The sequence below is a fragment of the Rhinoraja longicauda genome, chromosome 28, assembly GCF_053455715.1.
Source record: "Rhinoraja longicauda isolate Sanriku21f chromosome 28, sRhiLon1.1, whole genome shotgun sequence".
In the NCBI taxonomy this organism is placed as follows: Eukaryota; Metazoa; Chordata; class Chondrichthyes; order Rajiformes; family Arhynchobatidae; genus Rhinoraja; species Rhinoraja longicauda.
In genome coordinates this window covers 20963262-20980299 of record NC_135980.1, presented here as the reverse complement: position 1 = coordinate 20980299, position 17038 = coordinate 20963262, and the positions used below count along the sequence as shown (strand labels likewise).

Genomic DNA, 17038 nt, shown 5'->3' with positions numbered 1-17038 from the left:
TGTCTCAGTTACCCAATTACTCAAATTTCTTTATCATGGTGTCTAGTGATGGCCCAAGACCGAAATTCAGCTCATTCTGTTATTTAATTACTTCCTTTGTGTCGCTTCCATTAATCAGTCTACGTTTTGAACACCTTCCAGAAAAAAAAAACTTTTTCCCTGTCAATATTTTCTTTTGAGAACACTTTCACAGCTGAAGCTGCTCTGAAATGGGCTTTGTAAGTACTAACTGTGGGCAAGAGCGTGTTGTTAAAACTGCTACACCCGCCAATCTAACTCCGACATGACTTTTTGCAGCCAGCACTGGGAGAGGGGGGGGTGGGGAGGGGAACGACGACGACGACACGTTTGTTCCAAGAGTTCAGATCAGACTCGAGTGCTGATCTTAATAGCACGTTTGTTTGTTTGTGATGTTTACTTTTCTGCATTATCTGGAAGGTGGGTGTTGCGTGTAAAACAGGGTTGTGCGCTGTGCACGAGCCAGTGAAGTTTTCGTCCATTGAAACATTGCAAGAGTGTGCAATGAAAACCATTCCTGTTTTTTTTTTTGTACCAGAGTTAAACCCAGGCGCTGTTTTGAGGGAGGAAGGTGCATTATTGTACAAAATCAGCCCTGCTCTTAAGAGACTCTGTCTCGGTATTTGGGTGCCTCGAGGTTTCAAGTGCAAAGGGAGGGAGGGAGGGAAGCCACTTCACAATTTGAGTTTGTGGTCAAAAATTCACAATTGAGTTTGTGGTCAAAAATTCACAATTGAGTTTGTGGCCCGGGCTCGGCGGAGCGCTCGCTGCTTGGTGAGCGGGCAGGACATTCGAGTCGACTTGGAAAGACGCCAGCAACACCATGAATGACATCAGCGCCATTCCAAAGTCCTGCTCCGTTTCCTTTTCCTGCGAAGCATCAAAAATTTTGCTCGCGTTTTGGTCAGGACTGCTGCTTCCCAACAAGACCTTTTATAACGCTCTTGTAGGCAAGAATCAATTGGCATTGCCCCCCCCCCCTCCCCTCCCTCTGTTGCATTTGATGTTCTTAAACGCAGTCAGACCATATGAAAGTGCATTGCATTTTATTTATTTTTATATGTTGGTGCATATCTCCCTCCTGTCATTCCCGTTCCCTCCCTCTCTCCTTCACTTTCCCCTCCCCTTCATTCCTCATCACCTCATCGCCTCTCTCCCTTCCTCCTTTTTAGCCCCTCCCTCTTTCCCCTCTCCTTTCCCACCTCCCCCTTTTATCCCTCTCTTTCTCTTTTTTATCCCTCTTCTTTCCTTATCGCTCCCTCCGTCTTCCCATTCCTTTTTATCCCGCACTCCCTCACTTTTACCCCTTTCCCTCCATCCCTTTTACCCCCTCCCCCTCCATCCCTTTTATCCCCCTCCATCCCTATTATCCCCCTCTCCCTCCTTTTATCCGCCTCTCCCTCCTTTTATCCCTCTCCTTCCCTCCTTTTACCCTCCTCTCCCTCCTTTTACCCCCTCTCCCTCCTTTTATTCCCCTCATTCCCCCCTCTCCCTCCCTTTTATCCCCTCATTCCCCCCCTCTCCCTCCCTCTCCCTCCCTTTTATCCCCCTCCCCCTTTTATCCCCCTCATTCCCCCCTCCCTTTTATCCCCCTCTCCCTCCATTTTATCTTCCTCATTCCCCCCTCTCCCTCCCTTTTATCACCCTCATTCCCCCTCCGGGTAGAGGGAGAGGGATGGGGAGATCGGTCCGCGCCTCCAGCCAATGAGGGGAAGCGGGGGAGGGGTGGGGGCATGGGAAGGAGGACGGGGAGAGAGGGGGATAAAAGGAGGGAGGGGGGTGGGCGTGATCTGTCCGTGCCTCCAGCCTATGAGGGGGAGTGAGTGAGGAGGGAGTGAGGGTGGGCGGTATCTATCCGCGCCTCCAGCCAGTGTGGGGAGTGAGGGTCGGGAGTGAGGATGGGGAGTGAGGGGGAGGGAGTGGGGGGTGTGGGCGCCTCCAGCCTGTGAGGGGGTGTGGGTGGGGAGTGAGGGGGTGGGGAGTGAGGGGGTGTGGGTGGGGAGTGAGGGGGTGTGGGGGGGGGAGTGAGGGGGTATGGGTGGAAGGGCGCCTCCAGCCAGTGAGGGGGGGGGTGTGTGTGGGGGGGAGTGAGGGGGTGGGGAGTGAGGGTGTGGAGGAGTGAGGGTGTGGGTGCCTCCAGCCAGTGAGGGGGTGTGGGTGGGGAGTAAGGGTGTGGGAGTGAGGGTGTGGGGAGTGGGAGGGTAGGCGCCTCCAGCCAGTGTGGGGAGTGAGGGAGGGTGGGGTCGTGTGGGTGGGTGGGCGCCTCCAGCCAGTGCGGGCGGATTGGCTACAGTGCGGGGAGTGAGGGTGGGTCGGGGGAGTGAGGGTGGGTCAGGGGTGTGAGTGTGTGGCTGGGGAGTGAGGGTGTCGGTGGGGAGTGAGGGTGTGGGGGGGGTGTGTGGGCGCCACCAGCCAGTGGGGAGTGAGGGGGTGTGGGTGGGTGGGTGTGTGGGCGCCTCAAGCCAGTGCGGGCGGATTGGCTACAGTGCGGGGAGTGTGTATGGGGAATGAGGGGGTGTGGGTGTGTGGAGAGTGGGTGTGTGTGTGGGCGCCTCCAGCCAGTGTGGGGAGTGAGGGGGTGTGGGAGTGAGGGTGTGAGTGGGGGGTGAGGATGGGTGTGTGGGCGCCTCCAGCCAGTGCGAGCGGATTGGCTACAGTGAGGGTGGGGAGTAAGTGAGGGTGGGGGGGAGTGAGGGTGGGTGTGTGGGCGGATGGGTGTGTGGGCGCCTCCAGCCAGTGTGGGGAGTGAGGGGGTGGGGTGTGTGTGGGTGTGTGTATGGGTGGGGTGTGTGGGTGTGTGTGGGCGCCTCCAACCAGTGCGGGCAGATTGGCTACAGTGCGGGGAGTGTGGGTGGGGTGTGTGTGAGGGTTGGTAGTGAGGGTGTGGGGTGGGTAGTGAGGGGGTGTGTGTGAGGGTGGGTAGTGAGGGTGTGTGGTGTGAGTGTGGGCGCCTCCAACCAGTGCGGGAGGATTGGCTACAGTGAGGGGGTGGGGTGTGTGTGTGGGTGTGTGAGTGTGGGTGGGGGAGTGTGGGGGGGGGGGGGTGTGTGGGGTGGTGAGTGTGTGTGTGAGGGTGTGTGTGTGAGTGGGCGCCTCCAGCCAGTGCGGGCGGATTGGCTACAGTGCGGGGAGTGAGGGTGGGTAGTGAGGGTGGGTAGTGAGGGAGGGTGGGAGTGTGTGTGGGTGGGGTGTGTGTGTGTGTGTATGGGTGGGGTGTGTGTGTGTGTGTGTGTATGGGTGGGGTGTGTGTGGGGAGTGAGGGAGGGTGGGTGTGGGGGTGTGTGTATGGGTGGAGTGTGTGGGGGGAGTGAGGGAGGGTGGGAGTGTGTGTGTATGGGTGGAGTGTGTGTGGGGAGTGAGGGAGGGTGGGTGTGTGTGTGTGTGGGGAGTGTGTGTGAGTGGGCGCCTCCAGCCAGAGTGCGGGCGGATTGGCTACAGTGCGGCGGCTACAATGTATCGGCGGGCGGGCGGGGTGAGGGTGAGCGGGGCTGTGATTGGCCGAGAGCGCCGCCCGTCTGCTACATGTGGCCCCTCCCCCCGCGCGATGACGCGGAGCCTCGTCCCCGGTGCCGCCGCCGCCGCCGCCCGCCTCCCCCTGTACACTCCACTCTATTCTACCCCCCTTTCCTCCAGCCCCCCACCCCCCCCCTCACACACACACACACACCCCCCCCCTCGCCGCCGCAGCAGCGTTGGTCGCGGTGGAGAGTTTGTAACTCATTTGTCCGCTCTCCCCGGATGTTGGCGCAGGGATATGTGCCCGCCTCACAATGTGATGATCATGTTGAAGAGGGTAAATATGTCGGCCGCTGGGAATGCATCTGCTACAGTCTAGCACCATTGCAATGAGATAGCCCTGCGTGTGCGCCGGGGGGTGTCCGACTGTCGGCCGGGGGGGCAGATTAAACCGAGGGGCTGGAAGGAGTTTGAACCCCTCTTTTCCCTCCTTCCCCTCCCTCCCCTCCTTTCCCTCCTTCCCTCCCTCCCTCCCTCATTTTTAATGCTGGCTTTCGGATGCTCGCCGAAGAGGTAAACAAACGGGGGAGCATGTACTTTTTTTATTGTTGCAGCAGAGCAGAAAGTTGTGTGAGCGCCCACGGGTAATGAAGTGTGGAGCTGGCTTTTTTTTTTGTTGGGGGGGGGGTGGGTTGGAAGAGAGAGAGAGAGGCGAGGCGTAGCTGGGGAAGCGATGGTTAGTGATAGAGTTAGAGGGAGGAGGGAGAGAGAGAGAGGGGGGGGGGGGGTCTCTGGCCAAAGTGCTGCCCCCCCCCCTCTCCCTCTCTCCCACACAGTTGTTGTGCAGATAAGTGGATTTTGCTGCTGCTTTTTTTTTTCTCCTCCCCTCAATGCCCGAAGTTGTTTGTAGCCACTCTGGCACATGCAGTAATGTTGCTGGAAGCTAATGGTCGGGGTCTGGATTAATGCAGCCCAGCAGAGAGGCTGAACAATTCACAGCAGTCCCATAAACTTTTTTTTTTTTTATGATTATAAAAAAATATATATTATTTAACACCCAAGTCAGAGTTAGCCGCCTTTTACTTTACCCAGATCCATCAACAATTTGACTTTTTTTTCCCCCAAAAACAAACACAAAAAAAAAGATGATCTTGTTCCTGCACTTCTTGTTCATGTTTGCATTTTGGTTTTTTAAAAATTAAATATATATAAAATGGGAAAGCACTCTTTCCCCCTTAACTTTGAAGTCAAGGCGATTTTTTTGAATCTCGTGATTAACATCACGGTGTGGCGGTCAAGGATAGTAAGGTTTGCTTTCCATTTCTTTTTTTTTTAACCTTTCTTTAGGGGTGTTTTAATTTGTCAAAATGAATCCTCAGCAGCGAATGGCAGCCATAGGGACGGACAAAGAGCTCAGCGACTTGCTGGATTTCAGTGCGGTAAGAATTATGGCGGTGTACCGTGTATTTGTGACCGATATATTTTGTTGCGGGATTGCTGCTTTACTGTAATTATGCAATAGTCACTTGAGAGTAACCAGTTTGATTTGCTATTACTGGTATTACAGTGATTAGTATTTGTATTTTTCAGTTGAGAGCAGATCCTGGAATGGTAATACCAGTTGGCGGTGATACTGACAGACATTCAGTCCTGTACTTCTTTGGCAAAAAAAAAAAAAGACCCTTTTGTTTCCAAATTCTTTTTTTATAAACGGTGTTTAATCCTAGGGAATCGGTGTTGCAAGATCGTAATACAGTTGAAGTAATTACCCGGAGTGCGAATGGTGCACTTTTGAGTCGAGTTCATAGACTTGCACTGTGGAACTAGTGTGAAATTGAGTGGCTTAGCTGTGGGTTTAATTAATTTGATTAACGGACACAAATTGTTTTTGTTTTTTGTTATATAAAAAAAAAAACCCCCACACACAACAATTGCGGTATTGTTGACCAAACTGAATTTTGGAAAATACTTGACCAAGACTGTTGCAAAATCCTTTATTCAAGTGACACTTTATTCTTTATTTCTTAGATGTTTTCCCCGCCTGCCTCTAATGGAAAAAATCGACCAACCACGTTAGGAAGTAACCAGTTCGGGGGAACAGGTACGGTGCGCTCTTATTTTGCAGTGGGCACAGTGTATTATGTCAGTGAATTGTAATGTGGCACGGTTTATACGCTCAGGCTGCGAATCTGCTCTGAACTGTACGGAGGTTGCAAGTTGAAAGAACTGGGTCTGCTTTAGGGGTATAAAATCAACGTATGTGGGTTTTTTAAAAAAAGGGAACTGCATAGTTATTCATAGTTGAGACATCAGTGGGGAATGTGAAATGGAGTAAGCTATCTTGGAAAACAGCCTGAGGGGGTTTTACTGAACTAATGAAAAAAAGCAATGGTTTGACGAACAAAAAAAAAAGATAATCATAGGAATTATGTAGGGTTTTTTTTCCCCTGTTATATTTTGCCATCTTGTTGGATAAAATCCAACATCAATAGAGATTTTTCACTCCATCTATATCGTCTTTCATTCCGAATGGTAGTCAAAACATCTGCTATTCTCGTGGAAACTGCTTTTTTTTTTTTTTTGCTTGGCTGTGGGCATCTTGTCCAATGATTCATTGTGTGCGTGTGTTCCTGTTAGAAAAGTCGCCCAACTTTGTTTTGAACATAATGCATTGTGCCTTGACACCAGTATTTCAATATCACTGTTATGATGCAGCATGATTAATTTCTATACGAATGGTTGCACACTTGTACTAGTAATTTAGTGTGCAAGATTTATGACTCTTAACCTGTCTTTGGCTCTGACTTTAGTGAATCAGATGGATTAAACGGTTTTAAAACCCCATCTAGTTTGTTGCTTAAAGCTGAAGTAAAATCCCCATTTTAAGATGCAACCTTCGTGTTGACTTACCTCCCTGAGTTGGCAACTCTGGTTATTGTTAGTTATACATATAATTTGTGTTTTTCAGAGTAAAACAGAGTAATATCATGAGTATTAGGATGGAGTGTATATTTTAAAGCGGGCACCACTATGCATGAAAGCGAAAATGTATAGCTCAAATGTGAAAAGTTTTTAAGCTTCGAAAATTACAAGCATGTTTAAAAAAAAATAAAAAATGTATGCTGCAAAGAATATTGAGCATTGTCATTAATTGTTTACAGGCATTTGGAAATCTCCAATGGTTTGGGGGGGGGGGGGGGTGGAAGAGAGGATAGCATTTTCCTGTATTTCCAGTTGCACTATTTAATTGTAGTACTTGAATTATGAAATTGCTTTAAAGCTTTTGATTTTTTTTTTTTGAGAGGATGCGGAGCAAAAGTGAATCACTTCCTGCCAAGTATAAATGATTCCCTAAATTTAAGCACTAATAAATTAGTCGGCATACATGTTTATTAAAATGCTCCTGGATTGTGTTCAACTCGTTCCTTTCTTTTGTCCGCTTTCTACTTTTTCTTTTCTACGTGCCTCTTTCTCTCTCACCAAGGGGGGAAAAAACAAGCATTTGCGTACAAAAGTGATGTTGAGATAGAGGTGTAATTCAATCAGTTTTTGGCTTATGTCTTGAACCAAAGCAGAAAAGCCTGAAGAGTTTGTGAAAGCCTGTTGAATCTAGAGATTGAATTACGGCCTTTTAGTCCCTGCACAGCATCTGTCGTTTTGTATTAATGTGGTTTGTTAATTTTAAGTTATTTTAATATTATAGCTATGGTCTGTCGATCTCTGCAGGGGGAAGAATTTTATCAATACTTTTCTTGTTAGTGAGATTGTAGAAAACTTATTGAGAAGAAGGCAGTTGAAAACCTAATCCCAGCACACACTCGGGCCATAGTCTTGACAGGTTGCTGCTCCTCAAGTGAACATCCGAGTACATTTTGGTTTAGCGTGGAAACCGGCCCTTCAGCCCACCGAGTCCACACCAGCTAATAATCACCCAAACACTAGTTCTATCCTTCACACTAGGGTCAATTGACAGAAGCCTAACACCAACAAATGTGGGAGGAAACTGGAGCACTCGGAGAAAACCTGCGTGGTCGCAGAGAGAGCGTAGAAACTTCTTGCAGGCAGCACCCGTAGTCAGGATCGAACCCTGGGGCTCTGGCACTGTAAGGCAGCAACTCTACTGCTGCGCCACTGTGCTGCCCTACTGAAATGCACTGAAAATCTTTTAAAAGATTTCTGTCTCCACCATCTTTTCTTGGACTGAGTTCCAGTGGTCACATTACTTGGTAATCCAGAAGCTAGGACTAATGTTCTGTACCACAAGTTCAATACCACAAAGACAGCTGTAGGGATTTGAACTCATTTAGTGATAAAGAAGTCTTGCAGTGACCACGAAGTGTTGCAGCAAGCCGCCATCTTTGCCCCTTCTTGCTTGTAGGTGACTCCAAGCTCTCAATGTGGTTAACTCTTGAGTGTTCTCTAAAACTGCCTAGCGGGCTGTTCCGCTTAAGGGCTTCAAGGAATGGGATGCAAATGCTGGCTTTGCCAGAGAAATCACCATTCCAACAGGAGTGAGGTGTTTTTAAAGGAAATCCTTCCAATTTACTCCATCCTGATGCTCCTTACTGAGGTGTATACCGTTGAGTCTCCCCTCTACCTGATGATCTGTTCCAGTAAACATCCCACTTTGGGTACCCCAGTGGAGCAACAGGTAGTGCCACTCTCTGGGTTGCCGTCTGGACTTGGGTGTTGGGTACTTAATGGTTCTTGTAAGATGGCTGATTTAAAAAGTTGAGAATACGTGCTCATGTTCTGAAAGAACATGCCATTTGGAACAGTAAATTTCTTGTACTGTATTTGGTGGTTGCTTCATTGTTTTTGCTCTCTGGATATTAATATGGCACAGTGAAAGTTGTGTTGGTTTCAAAACCAAGATGTGTGGGTAGCAATTGTTAATTGCTGAACTAACTTGGGTTCTTAATATACACTGTCCTCCCTCGCCTTTCTTTTGCTGGGACTCAAGGGCCTGAGCTTGGGCAGGCTGGGACTTGATTCTTTGGAATGCAGGAGGCTAAGGGGTGATTTTGTAGAGGTGTATCGAATCGTGAGGGGACTAGTTAGTGAATGCGCAAACTTTTTAATCCAGGGTGGGGGAGTCGGGAACCAGAGAACATTGCTTTAAGGTGAGAGGGGCAAGTTTTGTTACTTATAAGGTGGTGGATATATGGAATGTGCTTCCAGAGAAAGTAGTTGAGGAAGGTACTCTTAACAACATTTAAATGACATTTGATACCTACATGGATAGGAAAGGTTTGGGGAGTGATGGGCAAATGGGACTTGGATGGAGCATGGACAAGTTGAGCTAAAGACTCCATGCCAAAAGACACTATTTCTGCCTTCTGCCACTAGCCTGTTTATGTATAGACTTTGCTTTATTACAATCTTGTTGATCTTCCTAACCTGCATCATGTATAAACACCTAAGCTTTGTACAGCCACCAACACCAAAGGCTTGTTCATCCAACACCCCTGTGCCTGTTGTTTCCTAGTCAAGCAAATCCCTTGCCCTTGTTTTCAGAGCCCTCGATAGACGTGGCTTTCCACTCCCTGTCTCTGTAATCTCCTCTTGTGCCTTGAGATTTATTTTGGTGCTTTGAATTTCACCCAGCTTTGCCCCCCTCTATTGCGATCATAACCTAAAATGTCACTAGTCCATTCCCTCCACAGGTGCTGCCTGACCTGCTGAGTTCCTCCAGCAGTTGTTTTGCTCAAGATTCGAGCATCTGCAGTTCCTTGTATCTCTGTCTTGTCTAGTTTTCAAGAGAGAGTTAGATATAGCTCTTAGGGGTAAAGGAATCAACAGATATGGGGGGAAAAAGCAGGAACGGGGTCCTGATTTTAGATGATCAGCCATGATCATATTGAATGGCGGTGCTGGCTCAAATGGGCCGAATGGCCTACTCCACCTATTTTCAATGTTTCTCGACTCTAAACCCTGTCATTCTCCCCATAGATCTTCCTCTTTTATTTAAGCATGTCCTTAACACTTGGCTCTTTTTTCCACCTTTATGGTATCTGCCCTTTTCTCCACGGTGACTTACTTGATGGTAGCACCTTGGATGACTTTATGGCGTTAAAGTAACTGTATAAATACAAGGTATTACTATATATGTAGAACTCCCCTTTAATGTGTTTCAGATTAATGTAGAGCTTTGACAAACAATTGACCATACATCAACCTGCCTTTCAGACATTGAGGTGTAGAATTAATTGGACTTTAAACTGATTGCTTTAGGCAGTGGTTTCTTTGTAGCCTGTTGATATGTTAGTGATATTTCCTTAAGTGACTCTCATTTCTTTTGTGTGCGTGTGTGTGCGCTTATAATTTTAATTTTGGTAGTGTCCATATCATTTCCAGAATGGCTCGCATGGAGTTACTTGCACATGTACTTTGTAATTTCCTGATTATATTTTCATTTTAACATAGAAACATAGAAAATAAGTGCAGGAGGAGGCCATTCAGCCCTTCGAGCCAGTGCCGCCATTCGTTGTGATCATGGCTGATCATTCACAATCAATAAACTGTACCCAACTTCTCCCCATATCCCCTGATTCCACTAGCCCCCACAGCTCTATCTAACTCTCTCTTAAATTCTTCCAGTGACTTGGCCTCCACTAACCTCCGTGGCAGAGAATTCCACAAATTCACAACTCTGGGTGTAAAAGTTCCTTCTCACCTCAGTTTTAAATGGCCTCCCCTTTATTCTAAGACTGTGGCCCCTGGTTCTGGACTCCCCTAACATTGGGAACATTTTTCCTGCATCTAGCTTGTCCAGTCCTTTTATAATTTTATATGTCTCTACAAGATCCCCTCTCATCCTTCTAAACTCCAGTAAATACAAGCCTAGTCTTTTCAATCTTTCCTCATATGACAGTCCCGCCATCCCAGGGATCAATCTTGTGAGCCTATGCTGCACGGCCTCAATTACAAGGATGTCCTTCCTCAAATTAGGAGACCAAAACTGTACACAATACTCCAGATGTGGTCTTGCCAGGGCCTTGTACAACTGCAGAAGAACCTCTTTCCTCTTATACTGAAATCCTCTCGTTATAAAGGCAAACATGCCATTAGCTTTCTTCACTGCCTACTTTACCTGCATGCCAACTTTCAGTGACTGGTGTACAAGGACACCCAGGTCTCACTGCACTTCCCCCTTGCCTAACCTGACACCATTGAGATAATAATCTGCCTCCTTGTTTTTGCTGCCAAAGTGGATAACCTCACATTTATCTACATTATACTGCATCTGCCGTACATCTGCCCACTCACTCAACCTGTCCAGGTCACCCTGCAACCTCCTAACATCCTCTTTGCAGTTCACACTGCCACCCAGCTTTGTGTCATCTGCAAACGTGCTAGTGTTACTTCTAATTCCTTCATACAAATCATTAATATATATGGTAAATAGTTGCGGCTCCACTCGCCTCTGCCTGCCATTCTAAAAAGGACCGTTTACTCCTACTCTTTGCTTCCTGTCTGCCAACCAATTCTCTACCCATGTCAACACCCTACCCCCAATACCATGTGCTCTAATTTTGCTCACCAATCTCCCGTGTGGGACCTTATCAAAGGGTTTCTGAAAGTCTAGATACACTACATCCACTGGCTCCCCTTCATCCATTTTACTTGTCACATTCTCAATAAATTCCAGATTTTGCTTAATATCAAATTCCAAATTTTGCTTAATAGCAAAGTAGCAACTTGTTAATAGCAAATGTTAAATAGTTTTGATTGAAAGATACAGCATGAAACAGGCCCTTCGGCCCACCAAGTCCACGACAGCCATCAATCGTCCATTCACACTAGTTTTGATGTTATTCCACTCCCCACACACTAAGGGTAATTTACAGAGACCGATTAAACTAGAACCCCGCACGTCTTGGGACGTGGGAGGAAGCCCATGCTGTCACAGGGAGAACGTGCAAGCTTCACACACAGTACCCAAGGTCAGGATCAAACTCTGGTCTCTGGCACTGTGAGGCAGCAGCTCTACCACCTGTGCCACCTCTGGTTATAATATAAAATGCGTGAGGTAGAGCAGTTTTGAGCTGTTGTGATAACTGTCCAAGATTCATGCCCTAATGATTCCGGACTGTCCCTTTAGCACATGAACAGCCATTGTTCATTCAAGAGCGAAGTTGTGCAATGCCTCCAACTGTGTGATGGGAAGAAGGGATTTTAAACTAAATATTAGAAGTTTTAAAGCATTTTCCACAATGAGCTTGTCCTGAACTGCTGCATCATGACCAAGAAATGTTCCCCACATAAAATTATTCCTTTAGTATTCTTATAATGACTGTTCCTTTAGGATGAAAAGATATGTTCTTTCTAATATTGTTATGACTTTGAACTTTCCAATGTGATCTTAATAGCAAAAGTGCAGACTACTCAGATATTGAGTAATACGTTAAATTACTTTAAGGTATCGCAAAATGCTGGAGTAACTCAGCAGTTCAGGCAACATCTAGGAGAGAAGGAATGGGTGACGTTTCGGGTTGAGACCCTTTTTCAGACTGATGGTCTGAAGAAGGACCTCGACCCGAAACGTCACCCATTCCTTCTCTCCTAGATGCTGCCTGACCTGCTGAGTTACTTCAGCATTTTGTGATACCTTCGATTTGTACCAACATCTGCAGTTATTTTCCTACACATTAAATCACTTTAACATCATCAGAATATTCCATTTCAAAATCGCCCAACTTTAGGGATTTGTGACTTGTACAGGTGGGGTGACTGAGAATGCCTTTGATGCGATCTATGAATGTCTTGGTGCGTAAATGATATTCCCCATACCCACAGTACTGCATGGACAGAGGCATTCCTATGAGCTCTTGAACCACACGAGTGAAAGCCCGTGAAGTTGAATCACAGGCCAGAATGCAGTTCCTGTACAATATATTTTTGGTGTTTTTGTGGTGACTTTAAAAGTTTTCTGCAGTAGTTGGCAATTTTCTGAAACCTTACTGAGCACGTACTCTTTTAACCCATCAGAATTGGGCAGTGTTTGGTAGTCATTGTGCATTCCTACCAGCCACATGATGCCAGGGTGAACTGTGAAATGAATCATTTTGTGGATTGCTACATAATTAAAAGATTCTGAATCGTCTTTAAATTTTCCATGTTCACTTGATGGGTGTGATTGTGGGAAGAGTCGTAACAGTAACATTACCTTTTATTCGAATAAGCTCCAATTATTTAGCAATATACTTTAAAGTTTTGCCTTCTTTGAAACAAAAGGTAAACAAGGTGCAGTGACTTTTGACATTTTCACTTTGTTCATTTGTGAAATTGAATTAAAACTAATCGGAAAAAGCATTGGCGGCACGACCTAAACTCTCTACAATTGGAGGCCACGCACTCCAACGATGGAATTTCAGTGCGTGGACTGGTATCCAAAAGGGAAACGGAATCAAGGGATATGGGGGGGGGGGGGGGGAAGCAGGAACGGGCTACTGATTTTGGATGATCCAGCCATGATCATATAGAATGGCGGTGCTGGCTCGAAGGGCCAAATGGCCTACTCCTGCACCTATTTTCTATGTTTCTATGAATGCTTGTAATCGATGCTGGCACAGCTTAAAATTTGAAGCAGGATTTTTGTGCATTTAATTTTTAAAGGGGTTGATCCTTCTCATTCTTTTGGTCTGGAACATTCACATTTATTTTCCTCCCTTCTTCCCTCTTTTAAAATGCATGTCTTCCATCAAACATATGGCTGTCTTTAACCTGTTTCATCTTGGCATTTTCTTCATGCCTTTGATGTGCTTGTAACTGTTTGAGTTTAAAAACCACTGTACTATTTAAATGTGGTTGAGGAGTTTCTAAATCTCTTTGATCCATTTTTGTATCAGTGGTATTGAACAGTTTCTTAATTCTTTGAGTAAAATTAAGTCAACAAACTTTAATCGATGTAAATGTTAGATGCACAGTCTCTTGCCCAGAGTAGGTGAATCAAGGTGAATTAGGTTTAAGGTGAAGGGGAAAAGATTTAATAGGAATCTGAGGGTAACCTTTTCACACAAAGGGTAGTGGGTGTATGCAACAAGCTACCAGATGAGTTGGTTGAGGCGGGGACTATTCCAACATTAAGAAACAGACAGGTACATGGATAGGACAGTTTTGGAGGGATATGGACCAAATGCAGGCAGGTGGGACTAGTGAAACTGGGACATGTTGGCCGGTGTGGGCATGTTTCCACACACTATGACTCTCTGCATGGAACTGCAGATGCAGGGTAATTAGTTAAAAAGCGCAAAGGGAAACGGTGGATATAAGGAACTGCAGACGCTGGTTTACAGAGACACAAGTGCTGGAGTAATCAGCAGATCAGACAGCATCTCTGGAGGATATGAATAGGTGACGTTTCGGGTTGGGACCCCTAAGACACAATTGAAGTGCGCGCTTTTAATTGATGTGAGCGTTTTTTGTGAAAGTGTAGTATTGAAAGAAACCAATATAGTAGTTCCAAGCTGAATATTGTAGTTGAAAAGCCGGCACAGTTCTTTCTGCAGAAACCACAGATTGTTTTGAGAATTGCTGTTGTTTGATCTGTTTTGTTCTCTTGTGTTGATAGTGGTCTCCTGACAGACAATCCCCCACCCCCCCCCCCCTTCCACAAGTGTAGTTTTGTGTGTGACACTGGGTGTCCCTGGTGATTTGCTTTCAGGAAATGGGCAGACCCGAGGGGGGGGGGGGGGGGGGGAAGGGACTAATAGTTTCACACTTATCTCATCTAATCACTAGTAACACCTCAATTCAAACTCTTTGTCTGACCCATTGAAGAGATTTTCAAATAAACATTCCTGGCTTGTAGCCTTGAAGACCTTTCACCACAGTGACTGCTGTACTTTTATCCCTTTTTGCAAACGTGTGACGTCAGGAAGGAACGTTGTATTTTTAATTATTTTAAGATTCCTGATAGTTTGCGGGGAGATAGATGGCAGTTGCACATCAGTGGCACTGTTGGCAAAATGCTGGCCCGCACAGTAGCAAAAGTAACCGGTGATTTCTGATAGTTGACAAATTGAACTTTTCGATCGGGTTGTGAAATGATCTGTGGTAGTTTACTGTGCTAATGCTATGAAAACCATGGTATTTGTTTGTGTGTATATATATATATATATATATATTAATATACACATACATAGATATATATATATTAATATTATACACATACATAGATGCAGGGCATCAATGACAATAATAGCTCAAACTTTGCATATCCAGTTTTGGTTACTGACTTTCAGAATGCTTAATCATTATTTTTTGTGTCTCTTGGCATGGGAACATAGAACTGTATAGCACAAGAATAGGTCTTTTGGCCCGCAGTGTCCCATGCCAAACAAGATGCCAAGTTAAATTAATCTCTGCTTGCACGTGATCCATGTCCCTCCTTTCCCTGCACGTCCATGTGACTAAAAGCCTCTTAAATGCCACTATCATATCTGGGCAAAATTAGGGCACATGATAGGGTACTGACATGGATAGAAAATTGGTTGGCAGACAGAAAGCAAAGAGTGGGGATAAATGGGTCCCTTTCAGAATGGCAGGCAGTAGTGACTAGTGGGGTACCGCAAGGCTCGGTGCTGGGACCGCAGCTATTTACAATATACGTTAATGACTTGGAGTATAAGAAAATAACTGCAGCTATCTATAATATACATTAATGACTTGGATGAAGGGATTAAAAGTGCCATTAGCAAATTTACAGATGACACAAAGCTGGGTGGCAGTGTGAACTGTGAGGACAATGCTATGAGGTTGCAGGGTGACTTGGACAGGTTGTGTGAGTGGGCGGGATGCATGGCAGATGCAGTTTAATGTGGTTAAGTGTGAGGTTATCCACTTTGGTGGTAAGAATAGCAAGGCAGATTATTATCTGAATGGTGTCAAGTTAGGAAAAGGGGATGTACAACGTGATCTGGGTGTCCTAGTGCATCAGTCACTGAAAGGAAGCATGCAGGTACAGCAGGCAGTGAAGAAGGCCAATGGAATTTTGGCTTTCATAACAAGAGGAGTTGAGTATAGGAGCAAAGAGGTCCTGTCTGACCCACTGATTTACCCCAACACTTTGTCTTTCTTTTGTGGACCAGCATCTGCAGCTCCTTGTTTCCCTATAATTACCTCAATCTGATTTGTCTCCTTTCTTGAAGCTGGCTGTGATCTATGGCATCTAAAATCCTCCTGGCTTATTCATCTCTTCCCAGATGACATTGTGCATTCTTGCCATTAGTAAGTTCTGTGACTTCAGCAGGCACACTGTCCACTCCAGAGATGATTTTCAGCCGGCATGCGGCTATTATGGAACTGATTCAGATAGTGATGATTTAGAGACTGGTTCAGATAGTGTGATGTGGGCTTGAGTTGCAGATAGCGTCTTGGGTGAGTTCTTAACAGCTCTCCTTACATCAAGTGCTGGCTGCCTGTTTATCCTTGATAAGCAGCCCTCTGTTACTGGCTCTTAGCAGGGTGGGTCCTTTAGGTATTTGGTTGTTGATGGCCTTGACTGCTAAGAATCTACATGTTGCGGTTATCAGCTCGTTGCTGGGTCTTGAGTTCTCTACACCCATTAGACTTAGTCTGGTGCTGTGTTTGAACTCTAAGTATATTTTTCTCCTGTTGTGTACCACTGTGCTGGTGCACTGGCAAATGTTGTCATTATTGGCCGTTCGGAGATATCTAGTGGTCCATGAATCTCCTTCCTTCCCAACATTTGTTCCAATTCCCAAGTTGAACCTTGGTCGTCAGTTGCCTGTAGATCTTCTGTGAGGTTTGGTAGGGGTTTTCAAATGGTTGTTGAGTCTCTGAATCTCATCACACCAGGTCCATGATTTTCTGATCGAGATGCCAAGAATTTCTATGGAGGAGGAGTCAGGGTAGACTGGGCACTCCAGGTGCCTTGTGGCATCTGTTGGTCATTTGGGAACTGTTTTCTATGGTAGTTTATGTGCTGCAATTTTTCTGCTGGTGTGGCATTTTGAGGTCATAGTGATGGGATTGACCAGGGCAGATAAAGCAGTGGTTGGCCCAACAGTTAGCATCTGGCTTCTGGATATATTCATGTTTTGTGAATGACATCAACTATTGACATAGGCAGCATGGTGGCACAGAGGCAAGAGTAGCTGCCATACAGCGCCAGAGTCCCGGGTTCCATCCTGTCTACGGGTGCTTGTCTACACAAACTATAGTTTGTACCGTCTCTGTGACCTGCATGGGTTTTCTCTGGGATCTCTTGTTTCCTCCCACACTGCAAAGATGTATGTGTTTGTAGGCTAATTGGCTTGGTATAATTGTAAATAATCCCTAGTGTGTGTGTAGGATAGTGTTAGCATGCGGGGATTGCTGGTCGGCATGGACTCGGTGGGCCAAAGGGCCTGCTCTCACGCTGTAACTCTAAACTAAACTAATGGGTTCCAAACCAAGACTGTCGCCTTGAGGGTTTTGCTTTTGTCTCTCTACGAAATGTTTCTCCACTTATTTCACCGGGTGGCAAACTCTATTGGAATTGACTTTCTTTACTGCTTCCCCTCCAGTTATGCCTTGCCAAGGGGTATTCCAGCCACTG

The 17038-nt window shown here is 46.1% G+C and overlaps 1 protein-coding gene across 13 annotated transcripts in view; it reads left to right on the top strand.

The window, feature by feature from the left end:
* The first annotated feature begins 417 nt into the window (after nt 1-417).
* The window catches only part of tcf3a (transcription factor 3a), a 149650-nt gene continuing 133029 nt past the window's right edge, over nt 418-17038 (top strand). For 6 of the 13 annotated variants that reach the window (XM_078424214.1, XM_078424203.1, XM_078424207.1 and 3 more), the window contains exons 1-3: nt 3670-3811; nt 4854-4913; nt 5503-5575. In XM_078424214.1, coding sequence (XP_078280340.1) covers nt 3773-3811; nt 4854-4913; nt 5503-5575 — 172 coding nt within the window. In that variant the 5' untranslated portion in view covers nt 3670-3772. The other 7 variants (XM_078424215.1, XM_078424208.1, XM_078424210.1 and 4 more) reach the window with 6 other exon arrangements.